At 46.7% G+C, this 18,228-nt stretch overlaps 1 protein-coding gene across 1 annotated transcript in view; it reads left to right on the plus strand.

Annotated features, from left to right (window-relative positions):
• The window catches only part of FOXK1 (forkhead box K1), a 763,857-nt gene that overhangs the window by 561,046 nt on the left and 184,583 nt on the right, over positions 1–18,228 (plus strand). The window contains exon 5 of the mRNA XM_069645513.1: positions 11,297–11,490. Within this exon, the coding sequence (XP_069501614.1) occupies positions 11,297–11,490 (194 nt within the window). The remainder of the gene's footprint in view (positions 1–11,296; positions 11,491–18,228) is intronic.

Consider the following 18,228-nt stretch of genomic DNA (forward strand, 5'->3'; position numbering starts at 1 on the left):
AAATTCTACTGCGTCGATCGGGACTCCAGGGAGGAGTCCAGGGTCGGCCAAGCGGTGCTGTTGAGTGAGTCTATATAATGCTTAATGTTAAGCCTTTGCCACCTCCCGTGTTTGTGCATGTGTGTACTACTATGTATTCTTCTATTCATGAGCATGTGAATCCATGCCAGACCCCATGCTGGAGAAGGAACACGTTACTTACCTGTAACTGTTGTTCTCCAGCATGGGTCTGTCATGTATTCACATGCGAACCCTCCCTCCTTCCCCTCTGCGGCTCTTCACTTGGTCATACTGCAGCTTCACGTGCTACCAAATCTGGGGATGACTGCCACGGGAGGGGCTTAGGGAGAGGGCAGTCATTGGCTGGGGGCAGTATGACCCAGAGACCAGTGATTGGTTACTACTAAGAAAGACAGATCAGAAACAAAACTGATACTGATTTTTTCTTTACCGAGGATTTCCAGCCTGACGACTGGGAATATTCATGAGCATGTGAATCCATGCCAGACCCATGCTGGAGAACAGTTAAAGGTAAGTAACTTGTTCCATGACATTGGACACGTCCTCTGTCAAAACAAGCCTTGTAAAGACAATTCCCAAACCCAGCAGCTGCACCTGAGCCTGGACACAGGCACCAAAAGACCATGTGCCCATGGGCCAACATAGCCATGGGCTTAAAGCCTTATGTCACCAAGATACAGCACCCAAATGAGAACATTTATAGATATGGTCAAAACAACCCTCAGACCAACAATTGCAAAACTTACTTACCAGGCCATTATACTCTATCCAGCACCCTTGAGGTCAAACAGCTACAGGGCATAGATGCCTTTGATGTTGAGGATTACTTGAAGAGGAACAGGATGGGAAATGTATAACCTGTCCGTATGAGACATACCTACACAGCGAACATACTTTTTTCTAACTATTGAAAAGTTTCATATGCTCATACAAGAGCAAGAAGGAGAAGAGAAAGTAGGAAACAGTGGTCCTATGGGGGACGTGCCAACCCGCCTAAAGTTGAGGTAGTCACACCTGAGCACAGTGCAGATATAGTTCCGCTCTGCTACAGATCAGAAAAGCGGGTGTAGATCTGAACGAGAATTACCTACTTGACTGCTGTTTGAATCACTAGAAGAAGGGCCACCAGCCTCCTGCTCGCTTACTGAATCACTGTATGGTAATGTTAATGCAGCTGGCTTTAACATTAGAAGTCACAATATCTGTGGGGTCCCAGTGATGAACTCCCACCACTCCTGGGAAATTTATGAGAAAAGATACTTAAAACCTAAATGGGAGTACCGTGAAACAAGAGATTTGGACCCTCGCATACAAACAAAAATATGTAGTCCTACATCCGTCCCTTCCCCTTTCATCCATACTTGTGGGACATTCTGTCCTTTGGGACTGGACCGGAGCAAACATCATCAAATTAAACTGTTTGTCCTTCTCATTTTACGTGGGGTACCGCACACGGCCATAACCCCATCCTCCTGAGCTCCGCCCCGCGCATCGAACTGCAGTCCTTTTCTCCACGCGGTCGGGGCTGGACGCACTTGCATGACTGGGAAACATTTTTTTTCCCGTTGTCCTTCTCTTCTGCTCCGGTTCTGAGGTCGCTTAATCCTCCGTCTATGCCGGAGTGTCTGGGATTTGTGTCCTTTTCTTAATGTGAACGTCGCTTCGCTAGGGCGGCTCCCCATTCTCTCTGCTTGGTGTGTGTTGGTCTGGACCATCGCTGGATTTGTGTTTCTACTGCGATTCCCTCTCTGTCCGGGCGCTCCAGCGCCGTCTAATTCGGTGGGAGGAGTTCTTTCAGCGTGTTCCTCCACCTCATCTTCAGCTTTTCATCGACGAAAAGAAGAGACACCCAGTAAGTTCTTTACTTTTTGGGGCTCCCCGGCCAGGGGACTCCTTCCAGGGGTCTTCTAGCTCTGGGAGGGGCTTCAGCAGCTCTACCACCAGGGGTTCCCCTGAGGTGCCTTGCAGGCCTAATAGGTGTACAGAGTTTCCTCTGAGGGTTCTCATGACGGACCTTCCAAGACCGGATCACGTTCCAAGTTTCACCTGTCAGGTGCTAAACTTCAGCACAGTTAATCTGGGGCTTTTGACACCAGGGTTCGCTCTGAGGTCTCAGTTTCTGGAGCTTTCCACACAGACACCGGGGTATGCCCTGAGGCCTCCTCTTCTGGAGCTTTCTGTACCAAGCAAGGCTTGAGGCCCCTCACGAGGGAGGTACACGTACCTGGAGGAAACCTGAGGTTCCTCTTTTTGACCGACGAAACCAAGGGACATGCTCTGAAGGTCTTTGTCTGTGAGGTGGATTCCTCAGCATTCCCGCGCTCCAGGATGCAGTGATACTGGTTCTGTCGAAGGGGCAAAGAAGGGTGGTCATAAACCGTAACTCCTCTGTTACGGGCTCTGCCGAGGTTCCACCTCCAAGATGTCCAGTAAACATCTGAAACCCCCCAGTATTGGCTCTGCCGAGGATCCTTCTGTCAAGGCTAAGGTGTTACTTAAGTCCCCTGACCAGTCTGAGGAGACGGTTGCCTCATCTGCATATGTGACGCATTTCTCTTCAGGCATCGACAAAATGGCGGCCCAACCCGCATGGTCCACGGCGGCCATTTTGGATTCTTCCCTTACACCTACGTTCTCGATGACGGATGCTGGGAATCTTCTTTTTGTGGCTGAGCAGCCGTTTCCACATAAGGGGGAAGGTAAAAACCAGTGCCGCCCTTCTTATGACTTATTTGCTCGGATGCTGCTGCGTCATACTGTCTCGCTTCCACCTGCTTCTGCTCCACTGGTCTCTGCGGACCTGATTGGTGGCGGGCCTTCCTGGCAACCATCCTCATTGCGTTCGTGGGGGTATGCCCCATATGAGAGGCCTATCCTGCCCCAGTGCCTAAACCTTCATCAGAGGATGTATTTTTTGGGAAATTTCAGAGGCTCATGCACTCTGACCCTATGAAGGAGTATTTTAAGGGTCTTTTTAAGGAATTATACCCATAACCTCCGGCTCCACCTTCCACCTAGGTGGTTCCAGCAGCTCCTGCGGTGGTACCACCTCTTCCTCTTGGCTCACTTCCAGCTTTTCCTCCTCTACCCCCGCTGTCTCCCATAGAGAAGATACCGGTAGAACGGGATAGCCGTTTAAAACCTGTGACGGCCCAGCCATCTGCTCCCGATTTGCTGGATGACCCTCACGCAGATCAGCATAGCGATGAGCAGCCCTGCTCTGTCAGAGCATTCCATGACCGGGTTCTGGATATGATGGCCCTCCACGACATTCCAGTACCTGAGGCCCACTCTCCGCAATAGGGGGTGCTTTCGGGAGCGTTCACCTCGTCACCACAAGAGCGCACCGGCCTGTTCCTCCAGAAGGATGTCTTGGCTGAGGCCCGTAAGGTCTGGGATAAGCCCCACACCGGGCTACATATCAATAAGAGAATTGACCCCTGTTACAGGCTCCACACCTATGAGGCGATAGCCTTGCAGTTTTGTCCTCTCCCTTCCTTGACGGTTGTAGCTGCGGCCACGCTTCAATCCAAGCCGGCCTCTGCGACCTCAACAGCTGCGGCTGAGATTCTGTCCAAGGAAGACAAGATTCTGGACTCCTTGGGCAAGAAAGTCTTTGCCGACTCAGCACTCCAACTTCGTCAAGCAAATACTGGGCTCATCCTGTCTGCAGCTAATATGAGGCTGTGGAAGGAGTTGGCTGATTTCCTGGAGTGTATTCCTGCGGATAAGCTAGACTACTTCCGAGCCGGTTTGTCGGACGCCAGGGTGTTGGCACAAGATCTGGTGGAAGCTGCGGCTCACCATGTAGGTACCTCAGCTCGAGACCTTATGTTGGAAATTGACACCTTCTGCCAGGCATGGCTCCATGCAACAAAGTTTTCGAAGGAGGTACAAGATAAAGTTCTGGACCTTTCCTTTGACAGCAAGGAATGGTTTCATTCTTCTACCGATGAGGAACTTACAAAGACCAAGGCTAGCACCCAAACCGCCAAATCTTTGTTGGTCCTCGCGAAGGTCCCAGCTAAGGTCCCTTATGCACAGAGTTTGCGGTCTCAGTCTCGATCCTTCTCTGGCTTCAGGGGGTTTCAGGATCGCTGGGCGCGCAGAACTGAACCTCCGGTTGGCGGCACCCGTCGAAAACAAAAACATGGTTGGTTTTTCTCTCGGCCATCAGCCTCCTCTCCAAGGGCAGGTAGTCTCCCTGGCGACAAATCTGCAAAATATTTGTTGTCGGTCGCACGAGACTCTGATGGGCGGACGAATCTCTTCTCATCTGGAAGCATGGCAGACCGTCGCCAAAGACCGGTGAGTTTTGTCCATAGCTCGGACGGGCTTTCGCTTGCCCCTCCCCCACACCCCACCCTCCAACCCTCCCTTCCAACAAATCTGGACACCCTCCCTCAGAGCCGAGGTTCAGAAGCTCTAGACCTCAGGGCGGTGGAACCTGTTCCCCTTGGGGAACAAGGGGAGGGCTTCTACTCTCGTCTGTTCACGGTGCCCAAACCCAACCACGCTGGCCTGCGCACCGTCCTTGACCTTTCCCAGTTCAACCTTTCTCTTTCCCAAGAGAAATTCAAGATGATCACACCCTGCCAAATAAAGTCCACTCTTCGGAAGGACGACTGGCTCAGTGTAGTGGACCTTCTGGACGCGTATATGCACATCCTGCTATGGAGGCTGCAGGTTCTCCCTGGGAGGGGAGCATTTCCAGTTCTGTGTTCTCCCTTTTGGTCTCAGCTCGGCGCCGCATGTCTTTACGAAGATGTCGGTCATCGCAGCTTTCCTTCGGCTACAGGGGATTCATGTATATCCGTATTTGGACGACTGGCTCCTACACAGCCCTGGTCCACAGACGGCTTCGGGTAATGTCCAGATCCTGTTCCATCTCGAGCTGTCGGTGAACTGGCAGAAATCTTCCATGACCGTGTCCCAAGACCTGATTTTACTGGGTTTTCTGTTGGAACACGATCGACTCCAGGGTGTATTTGACGGCGGACAGGATTGCGGATCTATTCGCCACGTGTCGGCTCTTCATCCGCTCTTCATCCAGTCGGAGCACATGACGGCTTGGTGGTTCCAGAGTCTTCTGGGCCTCATGGCTTTGTGCGTTCTTGCTCTTCCGCGTCTCAAAATGAGGCGTACGGAGCTAGCTCTTCGGAGCTCTTGGTGTCAGGCTTTGGAATCGGATTCCAAGATGATCCCAGTTCCATCCTGCATGATGGCGGACCTTCTATGGTGGTCTTCACCCAACAATCTTACAGTGGGGGCCTCCTTTCAGGAGCCCTGCCCACAAGTGACGATTACCACAGACTCCTCCCTTCTGGGGTGGGGCACGCCGCTGGATCATCTCCAGGTTATCGATCTATGGACGCTGCAGAACAGGCAGTTCCATATAAGTTATTTGGAACTCCTAGCTGTTTCTCTGGCGCTGAAAGCTTTCCAACCGTCCATCACGAACAGGGTGGCCCGCATCCGCACGGACAACTCTGTGTCGATGTTTTATATCAACAAGCAGGGTGGCACCAAATCACCACCTCTTGTGGACCATGCCATTCAGATTTTGGAATGGGCCATCCAGCACAGCATTTGGCTACTGGCGGTACACATTCCAGGTCAATTCAATGTGACTGCGGACAAACTGAACCGACAGACGGCGGCCAGCTACAAGTGGGACTGAACTTGTAGGTCCTCTCCACCATCTTTCGACAGTGGGGCACTCCGAAAGTGGACCTTTTTGCGAATTCTACAAACGGGAAACTTCCTCTTTATGCATCCAGGGACGGTCTTGGGGCCTCCTCCCTAGGAGATGCTCTCGAAATACCATGGCACAACGTGAAGGCCTATGCCTTCCCGCCTCTTCCTCTGATTCATTGGTCACTTTGCAAGCTCAGGAATACATTGAATTGCACTCTCCTGTTCATAGCTCCTTGGTGGCCAGCCAGATTCTGGTTCTTGGAACTTCAGCATCTGTCGGTTTGTCCTCCGATCAGACTGCCGTTTATTCCCAACCTGTTTCACCAGTGCGATCAGCAGATGTGGCACCCCTCTCCACAATCATTCAGCTTGGCCGTCTGGTGTCTGAATTCAAAATTTAGCGTGGTTTAACTTGTCTGAGGACAATATGCGCATTATCCAAGCAGCCAGGAAACACTCTACGAGGTCTCAGTATTAGAGCAAGTGGCTCTGGTTTTGCCACTGGTGTTTAGCTAAGCAGCTGGACCCCAGACATGCTACGATTGACACTGTCCTTTCGCTTCGGGCATTCATGTCTTGTCTTGTAGGACTTGTCGGCTATTGCCGCCTACCTGTCCAGTGACAACTGTTCCTTTTCTTTGACGAACCCAGTCATTGAAAGGCATTTCGCAGGTCTATTACATCTTTTCCCACCTGTACGCAATACTCATCCAAAATGGTTTTTAAATGTGGTCCTCAACGCTTTTGCCATAAACCATTGGAACCCATGGTGCCGAGAGAGTATTGCACAATTTAGATGTCAGACGAGCTCTGAAGTTCTATCTGGACAGAACAACTGAACTCGGGGGCTCCTCCCAACTCTTTGTTACGTTCGGAGACCCGAAAGGGAAATCTGCTTCAAAAGCTACTATCTCCCGATGGATTGCCTCCTGTATCTCAGAGGCGTATACCATTCAGGGTCTTCAACCTCCGAAGGGCATTCATGCCCATCTTGTGCGTGGCAAAGCGGCTGCTGTTGCCTTCCAAAAATATGTTACCTTGGAAACCATTGCCAAAGCGGCTACCTGGGCTTCCCCATCAGCTTTTTGTAAGCATTAGTACTTGGACCTGAGCTCCAGGGCCGATACTCAATTCGGCCAGGCTGTTCTTAAAAACCTTTTTCAGTAAGGAGTTTCCATCCACCCGTATTACCTGTGAATAGTGCTTGGGAATCTCCCACAATTATGGTGGAATGGGGACGGGACGTAGGAGTATAAAAGTTACTTAACATAGTGACTACCTTACTCCTAGTCCATAGTCGCCTTTCCTCCATACGCCCGCCCGCCATCCCCTCTAATAAGTATCCTCTATTATTGCTTGAATGGTCACAAACCTGGCGATAGAAAAGGACTGAAGGGCAGTGCGCGGACAGAGCTCAGGAGAGCGGGGTTACAGTTTCGTGCGGTACCCTGCCTAAAAAGAGAAGGACAAACATTTTCATTTTTTATGCTTTTTGACAAAAGTGCTCCGGTCCCGTCCCGAAGGACAGAATGTCCCACAAGTATGGAGGAAAAGGGACTATGGACTAGGAGTAAGGTAGTCACTACGGTGAGTAACTTTCTTATTTGCACACACCCTGCCTATAGTTGCCACAGATAACGCTCAGACTCTGCTCTTTAGAAAAATAAAGAAGTTAATATCAACCAAACATAAATAAAATACAAACACTGGTCTCTTAGACTCCTTCTCCTCTTTTAAACAAACACAAATGATGCAAAATATGTAAGAATCTACTGGGTGGGGGTTATTATCTGAGGCATTTGTATTGTTCCATACTAGTCTATATCTGGAGTGCCCCACTTTTGAAAAACATGCTAGTGCATTTGTGCCCAGCTCCTTGTGTTTTTGTTGTACAAACCTGCTGAGGTTGTCTTTTAGACCATGCTGAACTCCTGGGATGGGCTGGCTTTCAACCCAAATCCCCTGACTTATGCACACGTGCAAGATTTGTTTCGACACTCGGTATAGTGCTAGGAAGTGCATATCGCTTGTTTGTTCAAATAAAACACTGCTGTGGTATTGTCTGTCTTCATGAGCTCACTCTGAGCAGTGCCTGGAAACGGAAAAAGCACTTAGAACACTAGAACTCGTGGCATTCAGTGTCTCTTAAGGCACCATTTCCCTGTGCTTTGAGTGCTTGTAGGTGTACTTTGCATCCTAACATGGAGGAGTCGATAAGAATTATCACCAGCACAAGCGGCCTGAGAATGGTCATCCTGAAAAAATGTATATTGGGGTCCTCCATTGCAGGGATTGCACAACCTTTTTTGATACACCACTAGATCTTCCCATCCTAAGTTGCCTGTGGCCATTGAGCAACTCCTGAAGCAGGTGCAGTCTTGCATGAGGTATCGGGTAAATGGACAATGCTGTCAATTCCAAGAACTGTAATGGATTTCCTCACCAAGCATGTCGACGCAGTCAGAAACAGGAACAACTGCCTGGAATGCTTGAACTTTCTTTTGAATGGTAGGCAACAGCAATCTCATTGTTTAGAAGGCACTAGGCTTTGTGACATTTATGGAGAATACCAATCGGTAAAGTAACACTATGGTCTTGGGTGTGCTGGTAGCACTGCTTTGTGTTGCCTGTTAGGAGTCATCCATTCAGGTGGGATAAACGTGCATGCCCTTTTGGGCCAACTAATACTGCTAGTACCATTGTGCATACAAATGGTGATGTTTTTCTAAAAGGCAGAACTTTGAACTGGTAGTGCCTGAATCAATGTTGAACCTTAGATATTTGCTGTGCTTTTGGGACAAGGAAATAAGGACATTTGCATTGCAGAAACACGAGTGCCTAGAAACGCTTGTGTACAGGTGCGTTATAAATGCCATATCATATCCTATAATTTCCATGGAGGCCATGCAATCCTTTTTGTAGAACTGGAATTACCTTTAGTAAAAAAGGTAATTCTGAACTTTGACAGACCTGTTGGTTGGTCGCAGATCCAGGACTGGTGTTCCATTTGGGTTTAGCACCTTCCACTATTGCCCATTTTATGTTTTAGCATTGCTGCATCTGCTAGTAGCAGTTAGTGGTGTTGTAGCAATAGTCTTGTCTTTCTTGGTGGGATGCTCAGTTGCGCTGTGTGGAACTCCAAGTAACTCCAACTTGGCATTTGTTATGTACTCTTTAGCTTCTTATTCTCTTCCTTCCAGACCTGGGCAACATGGCAGAGAGCACATATATAGTAATGGTTTTGGCTTTTGTTTTGTATTGGCATGGTCGGGGATATATGCTTGTGATTTCCTCCCCAGCGCACGTATTACAGAACAGTGCAGAAACTCTAATACTAATGAAGCAACCCAACGGCACACCATGTGTGGTACACCCACCTGCCCCGAATGGAAGTGGAACCTCCAAATAGACTTCAACCGGCACACAATATGCTCTCACGACAGCAGATATAACATCCAAATCTATAAACTTGCAGCCTAACTTCTAAAGTCCCAGAATTTGGACATTTGCAGTTGCCATCCAGGAGCCATGGATATCCTTTGGGTGGTATGTAAACCAGATACACGCACAATTCAGGCCTACAAAATGTGCACTCCCCACTATTTATTGGTCAGTGATAATTGACCCCACACAAGTAAAAAATCATTTGCGATGTGCACGTCAGGAAGTAAGGGGGCAAGTAGCTTTTTAGTCATGGCTTACTTCAAATGTGTAGTCCTGCACACATTACTTGTGTCCTGATGCCACTTTAATGTGTGGAAATGGTTTGCAATTTAGTGTACAAAGAAATCTATTAACCCTGTAGAAGTCAGTTAGTGGCATGGTTTCATACTGACTATACCGGTTAGATTCAGGGCTATTGTATAATTCACTGAAGGTATACGTGGCAGTTATGGCCATATACTTGATGCATCTGAACTCAGACAAGGTTTACATGCTTTGGGAAGACTATGATGGGGAGCGGTGGAGTATAAAAAAGCAAACATACACCACATTGCAGCGCAATTCTCATGGTTGAGAATTCCGGAGGTTAAAGCCTTCACGGTTAAGGACATCACACCCCCCTTCCATTTGCTCATCCATTTTCTAGTAGGGACATATTTAATGCTTCCACCATTTTAACCCGTGTATACGTGTTCAATGAAACACCTCACAAGGCATCTTTTCTAGTTGTGATTGCTTCAATCATAAGGGTAAGATAACTGCAGGCATTGTTGGTGGATTTAACCATGTGTTGCTAGCTAAGAACAAGGTTGACTTCAATACTCTGCTTCTCCCCAAAATTCATATTCAGGTGAGTTACCTGCCTTTTGTCATAAGCCTTGGAAACAGACAATACAATAGTTGTACATGCTGAATGCACACAAAGCAGTACAGTTCTACTAGGACAGGACAAAAACGTTATGGAAAAAAGTATGTTTTTTATGTTTCTTTTTTAAAAGAACAAGGGGGCAGTCCTGTAACTAAAGCCAGCATTGCAAGATCGATTGTGTATTGCATGTATGAATGCTGTACACTTGCTAAAACGAAACTCTGACCCTAACCCCTGAGCTAATTCTACTTGAGGAATGAGTCATCTTAACATTCATAGCCTCTAGATACATCTGCAAAGCCACAGCCTGGGCACCTGTCAACATGCATACAAATCAATACTGGTTCGATATTCACCCAAGAGGAGTCTCTTATGGGGCTGACTGTACTTCAAAACTTGTTCAAAGTTGTGACATCTGCACACTGCCATCAGTATAAAAAACACTGCTCACAAATCTAAGCACTGCACACGATTCTGAACAGCAGCAAGCTCTAAAAGACAAATGTTACTTACCCAATATTAGTGTTTCTTGAGCTTTTATCCTTTTAGAATCACATACACCCACCCAACATTCTCGACACTGGGGACAAAGAAAAAAATGACATGTATGTCGACTGCCTATCAAAGGGGCATTGTAGGTAAACACAGAACACTAAGGTTCTACAGTCTTACTTCCTCTCTGTTTTCACAGAAATTAAACTATTTCTTTGTCCACCAAATTACAAACCTAATTGCATAGGCATTGAGGGACGTGGTGGTTGCCTGCATAGGTAGAAAAGAGGTAGTATGACGGAAATGCCCAACATCTACTTTTACTTTGGAAATAAACAACTTGAGGTACTCTGGAACTACTGCTACATGGTCGACTATGCACAGCATCTGAGCTTATACAGATAGAATTTACAGAAAGTCTTTTACTGGGTAAGTAACATTCTCATTCTCTATCGCTTTGGTTTCTCTTGTACTTTTGATGTTCAGCTACCACAAAATACATGCATTGGGTCCGACAGTCCCCTCAACACTAACTGTAACTTTAATTGTACTACAAGTAAAATTACATTGTCCTCACTTTACATTTGTAAGTGTGGCCCTGAGCTGTTCCTTTAAGACATTGACTTTGTATATGACAGTGACCCGAAGTGAAAGGCTATCTGCAATTTTGATCTATAGCAAGAGCGAATGCCCAGGCTAAATCCTGAAATGCCCCTGGTTTATTTCTATGTTTCCAAGCACTTTAAAATAATTTTATATATTTGTGTTCTGCAGAATTCCATCCGGCACAACCTCTCCCTAAACCGATACTTTATTAAAGTCCCGCGTTCCCAGGAGGAGCCTGGAAAAGGCTCATTTTGGCGAATAGATCCTGCATCAGAAGCCAAGCTAGTGGAGCAGGCATTCCGAAAAAGAAGGCAGCGAGGTGTGTCCTGTTTTCGAACTCCATTTGGACCTCTCTCCTCCAGGTATAATATTTTAGTTTCTTATTTCACAATATTTATATAGTGCTTACCACCCATTGGGACAAGGTATTGGTGCTCTTTAAGACATTAAACACACAGCACACATTGCTTGTTCCTGATACACTTGAGCTGTTATTCTTCCACAGTTGGACTTTATGAGGAAGTAACTGCCTTGCGACCAAATAAAAGGCTGAAGTGAATTGAGAGCATTTAACAAGGTCTCCCAGACCATTACCGAACAGTAAATCAGACATCTAAGGGTATTAATAGCTATTAGCAAATGCCACTCCCTTGACCAGAGAATTAATCTGATGTTAATTTTTCAAGAGGCAGGCTTAAGAATTCTTTCTGGATCCATTGTGAAGGTATGGTTCTATGTAATCCTAATTGTTCCCGTCATATGCTATCTCCGTGCAGGATGCAGGAACGCATTTATTGAAAATTAAATTCTTTCAAAGAGTTAGCATAAGGGTTGGTATATTCATAATTGGCTAAGTTTTTTAAAAGAAAGAAGTCATGAAAACCAAGCTGTTGAACTATTTTTAACTTACTTTCCTGCATTACAGCAAAAGCAAACATGAGAAAAATAAATGAATGCGACCCAAATGCTTTAACGAGTATGTATAGCACTTTGCATTCAGGAAACGTCAAGCTCCAGAGAGAGCCCCAGAATTCAGTGATTGAGAACTAGGATTATAGGTAAGCAGCTTTGCCTTCTCCATCATGGGATCTATGCTATTAATCTTAAACCCTTGAGTGCCAAGCCAAAATAGGATGGACCGATTTTAGCAGATAGCATTTCAATATCATAACCTCAGACTTCTACCATCAATTAGACAAAGCAAAATACCCTGTGAATGCTGGAAAAGGTACCTTCAGGTAACTGTGAGAAACCTGAAGGCGTCTCCCTGACTAGTCCCCGGGGATCTGTCCTCTAGGTGGCCAGGACACAGCCATCGCTATTGGATCCAGGTCCTGGGGGTGGACCAGTTAGGGGGGGGATCACCTGGATGGGTGTCCTCGGGGAGTAGAAGTGGGACACGGACGGGTGAGACATGGTATCCCCCTTCTTCTAATACCTTTTCCCCATCCTGCTATATAGGAAACTCAGAAACTCTACCCCCACCCCTTTTCCAACGCAAACACTTTTGCACATCACGAAAGACGGACAAACACCAAAGCCGTTTACCTGACATGTCCCACCACAAGGGTCAGTCAGTTGTACAGGATCACACTCACACACACCTGACAGCCCTTTCCCTTCCCCACAGGGTTAAAAGGTGGTGCATGAGAGCACAATAGGAGCAAGGCAGACTGCACGACGAACAGCTAACCAAGCACGGCAGTTCAGGAGGAGGAGAAAGGCGGCAAATAGCGAAAGGTTGACATGGAGATACGCAACTTTGCCTTTTCCGACCCAGAGAGATGCCTGCTAGCATGGTACTGCCCTTGACTCCAGGTACAGCGATTCATCACAGCCGGTGGGTGAGTCAATGGGAAAACCGACAGAACTGTGTTGAATGAAAGTCGCAAAGTGGCATAATGAGTAAAGTTCAGAGAACTGTAAAATTGTTAAAGGAAGACAAGCTGAAGAGGGGTCCGGCACCATGTGGGTGCTCACTCGATAGACTCTGGTTGATCTTGCATTGAATGAAACTACTGATACCGGAAGGCCCTAGGGGAGCTGCAAGCAAAAGGTCAAAGTTGTCATACAGGGGTCTAGCAAAATCCCTGTACAGTCAAAAGTCTTTGACCGACAAACCATTGAGAATGCAAGGGAAGTGAATCCTGCATCAAAAGAAAGTAAAAGGAATTGTGAAATGGCAAGAGTGAACTCGACGGAGGGATGCTAGTAAGGAGGGGCAACGTCTAAAATCCCAAGGAACAGTGTGTTGACAAGAGTGAACCCGACAGAGGGATATCCACAGTGAACTGTTTAAAAAGACATTAAGATTTGTGAGTGCCCAATGAGAAATTGATTTGTGAAAAGCCGTGGTGAACCCGACAGAGGGAAGCAAACAGTCTAGAAGGGTCTGAGCCTAGAAGGGACCCAGGGGTGAATGCATCACCAAAAGTACATTTGAAAGGAACATTTTCTTTTTGTTATTTTTGGAGATTTATCTGGTCCTCGGAGGCAAGAGACTTTTTGTAGAAAAGAAATGAAACCACCGACGGCCCGATATCTAAAGCATAACTGTTGTTGTGTGCTGTGCCATGTACCATGCTCAAAATCGTGGGGAAGGGAGACCCCCTTGTACCATGCTCAAATCGTGGGTAAGGGAGACCCCCGCTACCACATCCTGACTTATGATTTGTGAACACTTCTTTCTTGGGAATCCTATCCCACACTCTTTTTGGTATTTAGTTGTAAGGATTGGCAACAGTTTTTTTTTTTTTTTTAGAATAGGCCCTTTTATTTGGACAAGACGCCACTAGGACTGCCTTATTTTGATTTGATGTTGTAGCTTGCTCCCATCTTAGATTTAGGCTTAAATTAGGAGTTTTTCCACCCTACCTATACAGTTTAATAAACACCCCTGAACTGTGATCACTTTTGTCTTGTTTATTCTTGATACCATGCCTTCCTTACATAACTGAATAGGTTATCTAGGGGAGTTTGTACCATTGGCTATCTACTCCAGCATCTGGTCTAGAGAAAGAAATTGGGTGGAAGAACCTTTGTGCTTGCTGGTGGCAACATATTATACTGTGGGTCGCCACGAAACTCGCTAGTAAAAATTACCAAAGTAATCTAAAATGGAGTGTACACCAGGCAAGAAGTAATGCAATTTATTGTGGACCCAGGCACAGCTGAAAATTCAAACAGAATGCGGAACAGAACTGCATGAAAAGCACTGTCAAAGATGCACCCAAAAAAACAAAGCTTTTATAACCATAAAAATTAATTAGCATCGATGAGTATTGCAAAAGTAGGTCAGTTCTCCAAATTAGGCTAATTTACAGTTCTACGTTGTTCCCCTATAGCGGGTCATGCATTATCGAAAAATGATTGGACCTTGCCAATGTCACCACACTGTAAGGAAGGCATGGTATCAAACAGTGAAGACATACACACGTGATCACAGTTCAAGGGTGTTTATTGAACTTCAATGGGTTGGAAAAAACACCACTTTAAACCTAAATCTAAAGATGGAGCAAGCTACGACCAGCAAATAAAAACGCAGTCCTAGTGGAGTCTGTCAAAATAAAAGGGCCTATACTAATAAACCTATTGCCAATCCTTACTTCTAAATACAAAATGGTGTGGGATAACAATGTATACAAAATATAAGTGTTCAAGAAATGATATGTCAGGATAGGTGAGCTGTTGGCTTCCCTTTGTTAAGAAAGGAAGAAGGCAATGAATATGGCAAGGGAAATGTGCACGGAATCACACAGTGAACAACTTTGAATCTAACAACGTGCATACAATACCCAAGACTCGTGTATACTAAAACCCAGGAGTGCAAATAGAGTGAAACAATAATACAAATATATGAAAAGGGATGTGGGGTGTAAGCACTTAGAACCTCCTTATGACTGAAAGGCAAGTCGGCAAACTCCTTACCCACTATGCTATTACAGAAACTGACAGCGCGAAACCCACGTAGAGGGCAAGCAAGGACAGGATCTGTGAGCTGACACTCTGGATGATACTGAATAAGGAACTTAGAAACAGTACTCACGAGGACCGGAAAGACCACTTGAATGTCAGTAAACCCACAAACCCAGTTGATCAAACAGGGACCCAGAAGGCTATAACAGCAATGGGTGGAGGATAACTAAATACATAAGACCCCAGTCAAGGGGCAAATAGGAATTGTGATTAAAGAATAGTGAGGAAAACAAAAGGCATTCACACAGGGACTAGTTACAACAGCACCCCACACCTAATAATCAATGGGAATAAAATGCAGAAGTGCAATGGAAAACATGGAATGGATCCCAATAGAAAGTAAGGATCAGGAGCAGGGAAAATGATATCACAAAAGGAAACCTTTCCCACCCATCCAAGGAGAAAAGGCAGGAAGCTAAATCTATTAAGGGAAAGACTAATGCATCAAGTTTTTCCGTAGCAAAGGACAGCATCAAAGAAACAGAGAACACAGGCAAAATGGGCAGCATCAAAGGGTAAAGCACAGAGAGCTGCCTGCAGACAGAGGAAGACAGAAAGGGAAATCCAGAAAGCAGAAATCAATTAAGCACATAAATCCGAAATCCAGGGCAGAGGAACAAGAAACAGGAACTAGGAACTAGGCACAAAAGCTAGGAACAAGGGACCAGTCACAACAGGAACACTGCAACAATGACCACCGCTGGACTGAAGCAAACTGAGGCTTTTAAAGCTGCTTAACGAGCACACCCCTCAGGTGTGCCGCCTGCTGCACCTGCAGCCACAGGTGTTGCCTATCCTCCGCCCAACCTTGTCCTGCAAGGGAGGAGGTGAAGCAGTGAGCCAGGCATTCTGGGAAGCATAGTCATTAGATTAAAGTAGCATGCTGGCTGCCAAAAACCTGGAATGGATCCGGAAGGGAAGTAACTTGGAAAATAAGGTTTTAGCGCTCGCAATTCATCACAGCACTGTAGCATAAGGTTCGGAGGAAATGTCCAGTAGGGAATAAACCCCAAAACATTCCCCCAAGTGATGGGAACGGGAGCGAAGGGAGCTAGCCGTGACACCCTTCCCCACGTTTTCAGCACAGGGCAAGGGGGCACGGGCAGGCTTTGCACACACTCTGGCTTCTTGGTCACGAGGTAACAGTTTAACACATAGGCATCCGGGCCTTCGACCAAACTCTCTCTCAATGACGGTCTCTTATTGCAGACGGCCTGATGTAACAAACAAAACACAAGAGTTCCCTTCCTTTGTCAGGATTCTCACTTTCACAAGTTCAAGTCTGCTCTCCCTCCTTCGGGCTCAGACCACAGGTCCCCCTTGTCCATGCTCAGACCCCTTTTCTACATTGTTCACAATTTGGTCTCCCTCGTTCGGGCTCCAACCATGGATCCCCCTCGTCTGGGCTCAGAGCCTCTTTTCGACAATATTCACAACTTCTACAATGGTCACAATTCGGTCTTCCTTGTTCTAGCTCGGACCATGGATCCCCCTTGTTCGGGCACAGACCACTTTTGATACCAGAATCGAAGACTTTTGAATGTGCAATGGGTTTTGCTTAAACCGTTGCTGGACCACTTTGATACACTTCACACAATTTACACTTCACATCAATCTTCTAATTTCATTTTTTTTCTTCAGAATGCCATACAGAGACCTTCCACTGAGCACATTCACAGTGCCAGACCACTCTAAACGGTATTGTATCTTTCCTTCTCATGTTCAGATATTCACCAACAATTTAGCTTCAATCTCGTCTTTCACCACATGCGTGTAACAATGTTCGTTCCAGTGCTCACTTTACAATGTTGCTGCTTGCAACCTTGACTTCAACACAGACCGGTCTGGCATCAGTCTCCTCCAACTCACCGGCTGTGTTGTTCTCTGTCGCTTCTTTGTTCTTGGAGCAGAGGATGATACCACAGCGTCTGCTACTCCTCCCCGCTTTTGTCATTTACGCAGGAGGACCCTCGGTATCTCCGACACACAATGCAGGATTCTTCAGCCTTGATTCCTGGTAAGTTTTCTGCTTTGAAGCTTTTTTTTTAAAGTAACGGCTTCCTGCCAAAAAGGTTAAGGGTGTTGCCCCTCTCACAGACCCCTCATGCGTGGCCTTCTTTCTCCCCTCGTTCAGCTGCCAACTGGAAACTGCTGTGCCTTTGTGCGTTTTGCCTTGCTCAAAGTGTGTTCCCCTGACGATAGTATTGGGACATGTCAGGTACACGGCTCGGGTGTGAGTCTGTTTTCTCCCAGAGCGTGCGGTCTGTGTAAAAGTGTTTGTGCAGGATAAGGGATTGAGGGGGTTGAGTTTCTAAATATCCCATCGGGCAGGATGGAATAAAGGTGTTACAGGGAAGAGAATGATACCACGTCTCACCATCCGGTCTCCAACTCCCCGGGCACCCCTCACCAAGGTGATCCTCCCGCACTGTTCCTCCCCCAGGGTCTGGATCCAAAGGCGATGGCCGTGCCCTGGCTACTTGAGAGATCGATCCGCGGGGAAGACACCTTCTGGTTTCTCACAACACTTGTCCCCCTCTGTGACGTCACAGTCTGTTAGGGAGAATTCTCTCTTAAGACTGAATTTCCTAACCTAGTGAGTCCCCCAGCAGCTCTGCTGGATTTCTGGAGTTTGTTTTTTCCTGCTGTCAAGAGTGAGACTCTTTTTCTCCCACTCTTGGACATGATTTATGGTGTTCCTTTGACTGGTAATGTGTTTTATGGGCTATGGGGTCCTTTACTCCATAGGGTCTCATGTGTTTTTACTATGTGTGTTACACAGCACCCTCCGTGCAGTAACACAGGGGTGTCCTAGTGACACCCCACCATAGACTCCATACCCTGGGACTGACTACTGTCTCCCAGGGCATGTAAAGTCACCATTGGCTTTACTAGTCCCAAATTTATTAATAGAAACCAGTACAAACCATCATATTGTGGACGTACTGGTCGGGGCAATTCGATTGCCCCAGGGCCTGTTAGTCGAGGGGGCACGTCTCCGTCTCCCTTGATTGAGTTTTGGCTGGTGGCAGTGGAAACTACTTTTTATATTCGACCGCAAATATTTTCCTATGGGATTTTCCCATTGTTCGAGGCTACCAACTTTAATTATTTAATTCTCATAG

This window comes from Ambystoma mexicanum, chromosome 2p (genome assembly GCF_040938575.1).
Source record: "Ambystoma mexicanum isolate Mex_15411 chromosome 2p, UKY_AmexF1_1, whole genome shotgun sequence".
Lineage (NCBI taxonomy): Eukaryota > Metazoa > Chordata > Amphibia > Caudata > Ambystomatidae > Ambystoma > Ambystoma mexicanum.